The following is a 9254-nucleotide window of genomic DNA, read 5'->3' on the forward strand; positions in this document are numbered from 1 at the left end:
GGGAGGGAGGGAGGGAGAGAGAGAGAGAAAGAGAGAGAGAGAAAAGAGAGGAGAGAGATGAGAGAGAAACATTCACCGGTTGCCTCCTGCAAGCTGCAAGCCCCCAACCAGGCCAGGAGCAAACCTGCAACCCAGGTATGTGCCCTGATTGGGAATCAAATCCTCAACCTTTTAGTGTACTGGAGGATGCTCCTACCAACTGAGCCACACCAGCCATGGCTATATTTTCATTTTTAAGGTGCTAGAATGACTACTTTTGCCACAGATATTCTACTAGGATATTTTGAAGAATTCAACAAGGTAATTACAATAGAGGAGGCAATAAATTTAAGGTTAGTTTTTTTCTGTAGATGGATTTAGTTGTTTTCTAGGAGGTCATATTACTGAATGTTGTTCATTCTGCTTGCCATTTTTATTTTTCAGGTATGGCCACTTTTCTGGAATAAATCGTAAGGTGCAATTAACCTATCTCCCTCATGGTTGTCCTAAAACATCTAGTGAAGAGGAAGGTATGTCATTATTAATGCTTATTGTGTTTTAATTATATGTAGGGACTGGCTTGCTTTTTAGTGGTGTTTTGTTAACTGCTTTCTATCTAAAATGTAGATTTTATCCTTTAAGTAAAGGGTAGATTTTATTATATTGAAAACTGCATAGAACTTCCCTTTTACTCTGGGGTTGTTTCAGAAAATTTATTTATTTATAACTAAATGTTACTTAATGAGCCTCTCCCTCTTTTGGTAGAAGAGGTCAAACTATATAGGATGAAAGCTCAAAAAGTATGAAAAGACTATTTAAAAAAATACACGATCAACGTGTTCAAAAATATTTTTCTCCAGAATAAGCATTTAAATATGATTAGTCTTTTCAGAGTAGTCAGCACAAAAGTTCATATACTCATTTACCTTTCAAAAGAAAAATAGGCAGGGGTTAGAAAAGCCATTTTGTGGAGAAATGCAGATGCCCAATAATTACAGTAGGTCCTTGGGTTACGTCGGAGATCCATTCCTACGGCACGCGATGTAACGTGATGTTCGCCATAAGTCAGAACCCACCTACATAAGCACCTACGTCACTCACATGGAGCACATACACAGCAGTAATGACATGAAAGAGTAAAACAAATTTAAAAGAAAGATAACAATTCCTGGTGAATAAATAGTAAAAAACATAAAGCACATATGTACATATGTCGAAATGACAGAACTTTTTTTTTTTAATAAATAAATGGGAGATGTCAATGTAACCACGAAACAACATACGTCGAGTCCGATGTAACCCGAGGACTGCCTGTAATATGATAATAATAATAATTACTCTTGCCTATCACATTGCAAAAGTGTCTTCTTATTTTATTCTTTTCTCAAACTGGTAATAAAGAATGCTGATGAGAATATAGTGTGGCAGGATTTCAGTCTACTGGTAGGAGTATAAATTGACGTAACTCTTTGAATAGTAATTTGTCAATATCTGTATATCAGGAACTTCAAAAAATGTTCATATGCTTTAACCTTCATTCTACTTATACGAGTTTATCCCAAGGAAATAATTGAATATTCAGGGGAAGATTGATCTATTGGGACTTTCAAAATGGCATTATTTATACTAGCAAAAGTTGAAGTAATAATTATCTTACATGCAAACAGAACTTTGACTATGTTGATCTTTATATTTTTATTAGAGGCCTGATGCATGAAATTCATGCAAGAGCAGGCCTTCCTTCCCCCCCGCTGCCAGCATGGGCTTCCCTCTGGCAGGCACCCTTGACCAGGCTTCCCTCACAGCCCTGGCTTCGTCTGGAAGGACGTCCGGTCTAATTAGCATATTATGCTTTTATTATTATAGATTTTAAAATTTGATGTGTTCTCTTATACTGGTGATTAATAGCAATAAGCTTAATTTCTTTTACCTTAATCTTTATGATAAAAACATTCCATAACTAAATTAAAAGTCAGTTAATTAAATGTTCTTCCATAAATTAATATTGGTGTGCATGGTAAAACACATACAACTATTAACCAGCCCCAAGGGAAAGGGTGATTTTCTATTACTTCTAATGAATCATCAAGTTGTCTAAGCACTTATATTGCTGGTTTTTAAAATACCTTTTTTTTTTGTAGCATAACAGAACTTAATACAGGACAGATCAAAATTAAGTATAGAAATTACTCACTTATGGTACCTCCTCTAAATCTGAGAAAATACTTGGTCTGGGACATATAGAGATTCCACAATTCCCAATTTTATTTTATTTATTTTTTAATTACAGTTGACATACAGTATTATATTAATTTCAGATGTACAACATAGTAATTAAACATTTCACAAGTCTTAACTTTAAAAGCTGCTCTTGGCTACATTTTTTTGTATATCTCACCTATACATTTAAAGTATATAATTAATTTAGGCTCTGTCATTTCACATCTTCCTAAAATTTATGCAAGTCACTGATTCCTAATCATAGAAAAGGGATATATCTTCTTCACTTCAGCTCTTGATATAAAGACAAGATCTGGATCCCATCATCAAGGGGCTCTTAATCTAGCATGTGTAGCACAATTACATACATTGCTGTCAAACCACTATGAGACCAGTGAGGGAGAAGCAATACTTCCGTTCAGAAACTCGGAAAGAGCCTTATTCCAAAGAATGGGGGAGATTTTGAGATTTTAACAGGTGGAATAAGGGGTATTTCTGGCAGAAGTCTACAAAGAGAGGTATGTTTAAGGAACAAAGGGCCACAAAGAAAAATTAATCTTGAAACACATGTTTAAAAGAAACAAATTTGACATTTGCTTTATCCATTTACATTTATCCTAGACAGCCGAAGAGAAGAACCATCCTTACTTTTGGTTTTAAAATGGGGAGGAGAACTAACTCCTGCAGGCAGGGTCCAGGCTGAAGAACTTGGAAGAGCTTTCAGGTGTATGTATCCTGGAGGTCAAGGTAAATCTTGGAGTTTCTCTAATTTGGTTAAATGTATACATTGTGTTTTCATATCTTTATGTACTTTGAGACATTAAATGTTTATAGAAATATAGTGAAATAAAAATATAGCTTAAGTGATTTGAGGATTTATTTTCAGGAGATTATGCAGGATTTCCTGGTTGTGGATTACTTAGATTGCATAGTACCTACAGACATGACCTCAAAATATATGCCTCTGATGAAGGACGCGTGCAGATGACTGCAGCTGCTTTTGCCAAGGTATAAGTCAATGTTTTTAGAATTACTAGAATTTTTATCTCATATTGCATTTTAAAATATTTTTATGAAGACAATGTTAAATTTACAAATCTGAAACTTTCAACTAAAGCCCTGAAATGACAGTGACAAACTATATTAGTAATAAAGTTTGTTTATTGTAAATAGTTTATACCTTATAAAATTCAGCATGTAACAAAATAATTATGATACTTCCTATTATTTTATATAATAAGTTTAAAAACTGTGTTGGTTTTACTTAATATGTTTAGGGGCTACTGGCACTAGAAGGAGAGCTTACACCCATCCTTGTTCAGATGGTAAAAAGTGCAAACATGAATGGTCTTCTGGACAGTGATAGCGACTCTTTGAGCAGTTGTCAGCAACGTGTGAAAGCAAGACTTCATGAAATACTTCAGAAGGACAGAGATTTTACTACTGAAGATTATGAAAAGGTGGGTCTTAACAAATTCTTTTACATGTGAAATATTATACACACAGAAAAGTACAAAAACATACACTTAGCCTTTATTTTATTGTATCATATAACCATCACCATCCAGACAGAGAAATAGAACATTGCAACAACTCTAGCCTCTGTGTACCCCTATCCTGATTGCAACCTCTCTTCTGGCTTTTTATGTTGCTCTTTTTCATAACCATATCATTGGATAAGTCTGCATCTCTAACTACTATAGTTTTAGTAGTTTTGGCTGTTTTTTAAGCCTCAAATAATAGAATATGTTTTCTTTTATGTCTGGCTTCTTTTACTCAATATTGTTTGTGAAATTCACATGTATTTTTGAGAATTTTAATTAGTTAATAATCATCTATCTCTGTGTAGTATTTTATTTCAGATGTTGGTGAACTTTCTCTGTAAAAGACCAGATAGTAAATGTTTTAGGCTTTGAGGTTTATATTTGGTCTTTTGTTGCATAATCTTTTTTTTTTTTTTTAAACCACCTTTGAAAAATGGACAAACTATATGGGCTATGTCACTGGCCACATTTGCCCTGCAGGCCTTAGTTTTACCCCATGTTATATTGATGAGTATACTACAACTTACATATGCTTCTATTATTGCTATAGTTTTGGGTTATTTGATTAATAATGCTATGACTATCCTTGTGTGGGTCCTATTGCATATGAGCATATGTCTCTCTTGGATCTATTCTAGGAGTAGAATTGTAACCCACAGTATGCTTATGTTTCAATATCAGTAGACGATGTCCAACTGTTTTCCGAAGTCATTGGCCCAGTTACACTCCCATCGAAATTCCTTGAGAATTGTCATTGTTCTACATAGTCTCTATTCATGTCATCTTCAGACTAATCAATTTTGACCATTCTGGCGGTAGATGTATAGAAGTATTTCATTGGATAATCCTCTCTCCTAAGGACTTCTCTTCAAGTCTCTTATCTTTTTTTTCTACTACTTGTCTGTGTTTTTCTTTTTGAGTGGTAGAAGTTCTTTATATTTCAGATATGAGCTCCTTTTTATATATACTACCACCTATTCTGAGCCTTTATTATATCTTTTGATAAACAGAAATTCCTATTTTTTATGAATTCCAAGTTCAATTTTTTCCTTTATGGTCAATGCATTTTAATGTATTGTTTATATCTTTTTCTAACCAGAAGGCATTAGATATTCTTATATATGATCTGTAAGCTTTACTGTTTTGCCCTTCATATTTATCCGCAGTCCAGCTAAAATTTTATGCTATAAAACTTATTATATAAAATAATAGGAAGTATCATAATTATTTTATGCTATAAGGTAAGGATGTAAATTTGTATTTTTTTCCCTAACCATATGTTTTCCTTGGTGCCTCAGCATGACATACTGCAAAGACCATCCTTTCCCCATTACTTTATAATATCACCTTTATGTTCGTCTGCTCTTTTGTGGATCACAAATCCTACCTAGTTCCTTCTTCAAGCTTTTCTTGGCTTTTCCTACATTTCCATATATATATATTTTTAAATAATCTGGTCAGAAATTCTGTTTGGATATTGATCTACATTGCATTAAACCTGTAGTTTGTGAAAACTTACATATTTTTTAAAAATTGTACAATTGTAAATGGTATCTCAGAGTTTTATTTTCTAATTGTTGCTGTTACGTAGAAACATTTTTAATATTGACTTTATATGCATCAATCTATTGAACTTATTTATTAATTTAATGATTTATCTGTAGATTTTTTTTGATTCTTTAAAAGCATATCCACAAAATTTTTTCTTCCTTCCCATCTTTATATGTTTTTATTCTTTTTCTTACCTTAATTTAGTAGCTAGCATCTTCAAATTCATGTTAAATAGAAGTGGCATTTCTTGCCCTAGCTGGTTTGGCTCATGGATAGAGCATCGGCCTACGGACTGGGGGGTCCCAGGTTCGATTCCAGCCAAGGGCACATGCCCAGGTTGCGGGCTCGATTCCCAGTGTGGGGCATGCAGGAGGCAGCCAATCAATGATTCTCTCTCATCATTGATGTTTCTATCTGTCTCTCCCTCTCTGAAATCAATAAAGTAAAAAAATATATTTTTTTAAAAAGTGGCATTTTTTGTGCATGCTCTGAAAAGGAAAGCTTTTAACACTTGTCCATTAAGTGTGATGTTTTCTGTAATTTTTTATAGCTTCTCATTTCAGTATGAGGGAATTCTATTCTGTTCCTATTTTGCTAAGATTTTTATCATGAAAAGTTACTGATTTTTATCATTATCTTTTCATCTATTGCATCGTATGATATTTTAGAATGAGACACTACTTTTGTTCCTAGAATCAACTTTTTAATGTATTTTTAAAAAATATATATCACTGGGTTTACTAATATTTTTGGTTAGGAGTTTTATATTTCATTTTTTATGTCTTTGACTGCTTTTAATATTAGGATTGTACTAGACTCATAAAAATAGTTAGGGGATCCTATTTAGGTGGAATAGTTTGTGTACTTATGTTTCATTTAATGTTTGGTAAAATTTACTGGTAAATCCTATGGTAAATTTTATTGGCATTTTCTTTGTGATAAAGTTTATAATTATGAATTCCAGAGTAATTTAGTAGGTTCTAGTTATTATGTCATATCAGTATTAAGTTATATTCTTCTAAACATTTATAATATACTATATAAGTTCTTTGTAATGTCTGAAATATCTGTAGGGACATCCTTTTTGTTTTATTACATTATACCATTTTTCTTCTTTTTAAAAAAATATATTTTTTATTAATTTCAGAGAGGAAGGGAGAGGGAGAGAGATCAAAACATCAGTGATGAGAGAGAATCATTGATTGGCTACCTCCTGCACACTCCTGACCAGGGATTGAGCCTACAGCCTGGGCATGTACCCTAACTGGAAATTGAACCATGACTTTCTGGTTCACAGGTCAATGCTCAACCACTGAGCCACACCAGCCAAGCATATTATTTTTCTTCTTGATGAGTTTTGCCATGGTTAATCCATATTTATTAATTCTTTCAAAGACCTAACTTACAGATTTGTCAGATTTGATGGTCCTCTAAATTATGCACCTGGTTTTCATTTGATTAATTTTTATTATTTAATGTCTTATTCCTTCTATTTCTACAGTTTTATTTTGCTATTTTTCTAATTATCAAAAACTAATGTCACTAGATGGATGCTTATTAAGTCTTGAATCTTTTCTAAAAATATATGCTCTGGCCATAAATTTTTCTTTATGCATTGCTTTAACTGTATTCATAAAATATAAAGGTTTATGCAATTTGGGACATTTTCTCATTTTCTTTGTGATTTCTTTTTTGGTCATGGGTTATTTAAAAGTATATTTTTAAAATTTCCAAATCTATTGCATTTTAAAGTTATACTTTCATTATATCTAACTTTATATCATTTTGGTTCAAATAAAAATTCCTCTTGGTTTCTTTATCTATTTTTTCTTGCTTTACTGTTGTGTTAAAATTTCCAAATATAATTGTGTATTTTTCATGTCTCTGTAGTCCCCTCAATTCTTGCTTTATCTCTTTTGATTCCATGTTTTTAGATGCATATAAATTTAGAGTTGATATATTTCAATCAGTACTTTTTGCCTCAAAGTTTACTTTGTTTGAGACTAATACAGCTACAACAGTCATTTTCTTTTATTTGGTGTTTGCATAGTATATCAGATTACTTTTAATCTTTCTGAAACTGTATTTCTTAGGTATAGCTCTTAAAATCTGCATATAGTTGTTTTTTTAAATAATTCTTATGAAAATTTTGGTTTATTCTCTCCTTTCTTGCTTCATTAGAATTGATACTTTATTTATTTTTCTGTTAGTTTGACATTTTTGTTTGATTTTACTGTTTGTTTTGACATTATCCCAGAGATAGCAGTAGGCTTCTGTGACTTCTAAAAGTTGAATGTTTACATCATGCTTTTACTCTCTTCCTGGACAATGCAAGGACTCTAAAGAGTGCTTTTCAAACTTTAACTTGCATAAGAATTGTCTGGGGCCTTATTAAAAAATGCAGATTCTGATCCATCATAACTGCAGTGGGGAATAGAATTTTGCATTTTTAATAAGCTCCCAATTCATGCCAATATTATTGGTCCTTGAACTATATAGCAGTAAGGCCCCAAATCATTGTAACATTTGCTCAGCTAGCAACTTACATGATACAGTAAGTAATGTCGTTTATTTTTATTCTGTATATTTTAAACCCCACAATGTGTCATTTTTGTTATCCTTTTATACAAGCAATATTTATTTGGATTTACCTATAAATTTACCCTTAAATTACCTTTTTTCTTCTTTCTGAATTTTAGAGTTTCCATTTAAAATCGTTTTCATTCTGTTTAGAGAGCAATATAGTAAATCTGTTAGTATCACCCTACTGGTGGTGAATTCTTTTTTCCTTGCCTAAAGGTATTTTTATTTCAACTTTCCTCTTAGGGTATTTTTTCTTGGGTATAGAATTCTAGGATGGCACTTTCTTTCATTGCTTTGAAGATGTTGTTTTACTGTGTTCTAGCTTTCAGTGTTTATCTTGAGAAGTTAGTTGTTGATCTTCTTATTGCACCTTTGAAGATAACTTTTAAAAATAACTTCTGCCCTGACTGGTTTGGCTCAGTGGATAGAGCGTCAGCCTGCGGACTGAAGGGTCCCAGGTTCGATTCCAGTCAAGGGTATGTACCTTGTTTGTGGGCACATCCCCAGTAGGGGTTGTGCAGGAGGCAGCTGATCGATGTTTCTCTCTCATCGATGTTTCTAACTCTTTATCCCTCTCCCTTCCTCTCTGTAAAAAATCAATAAAATATATTTAAAAATAACTTCTTTTGGCATAATTTCATCTTTGGTTTTCAGCAGTTTTTCTATTTTATGTCTAGATGTAAATTGCTTTTTAATTTTTCCTGCTAATAGTTTCTAATAGGATTCTTGGGTCTTTTGTTTCAGTTTTGGAAGATATTTTTTTGTTTTTTTTTTCCCCTGTTGCTTTCTTCTGGGTCTCCAAATATATGCTTGCTAGAACTTTGTCTTATCCATTCTTTTGATTTTTTTTCCATCCTTTTTTCTCTGTGATTTATTCTGGATAATATCTTCTAACCAGTCTCTAATTTACTAAATTTATCTCTGGCTGTATCTAATGTGCTTATAAAGTCAGCCAGTGTATTTTTCAATTTCAGAATTTCTATTTGCTTCTTTTTTATATGTAATACTAGAGGCCCGGTGCACAAAAATTTGTGCACTCGGGGGGCGGGGGGAGGGGGGTCCCCCAGCCCGGCCTGTGCCCTCTCGCAGTCTGGGACCCCTTGGGAGATAACGACCTGCTGGCTTAGGCCTGCTCCCGGGTGGCAGAGGGCAGGCCCAATCCCTAAGTGCAGCCCCTGGTCAGGCTCAGAGCAGGGCCGATTGGGGAGTTGGGGCGCCGCCCCGTCATGCACAGAGCAGGGCAGATCGGGAGGTTGCAATGCCACCCTCAGTCACGCTCAGGGTAGGGCCGATTGGGGGGTTGGGGCACCGCCCCCTGTCACACACAGAGCAGGGCGGATAGGAGGGTTGTGGCCCCGCCCCCTGTCACTCACAGAG

The 9254-nt window shown here is 33.9% G+C and overlaps 1 protein-coding gene across 14 annotated transcripts in view; it reads left to right on the forward strand.

The window, feature by feature from the left end:
• The window catches only part of PPIP5K2 (diphosphoinositol pentakisphosphate kinase 2), a 78445-nt gene that overhangs the window by 24821 nt on the left and 44370 nt on the right, over nt 1–9254 (forward strand). For 13 of the 14 annotated variants that reach the window (XR_001362169.1, XM_014539869.1, XM_014539870.1 and 10 more), the window contains exons 14-17: nt 424–509; nt 2821–2946; nt 3086–3207; nt 3477–3659. Coding sequence is in view for 13 of the 14 variants with exons in the window: in XM_014539869.1 (XP_014395355.1) it covers nt 424–509; nt 2821–2946; nt 3086–3207; nt 3477–3659 (517 nt within the window). In the remaining variant the exon portion in view is untranslated. The remainder of the gene's footprint in view (nt 1–423; nt 510–2820; nt 2947–3085; nt 3208–3476; nt 3660–9254) is intronic. The other variant, XM_005866424.2, reaches the window with a different exon arrangement.

Source organism: Myotis brandtii, unplaced genomic scaffold, assembly GCF_000412655.1.
Source record: "Myotis brandtii unplaced genomic scaffold, ASM41265v1 scaffold230, whole genome shotgun sequence".
Lineage (NCBI taxonomy): Eukaryota > Metazoa > Chordata > Mammalia > Chiroptera > Vespertilionidae > Myotis > Myotis brandtii.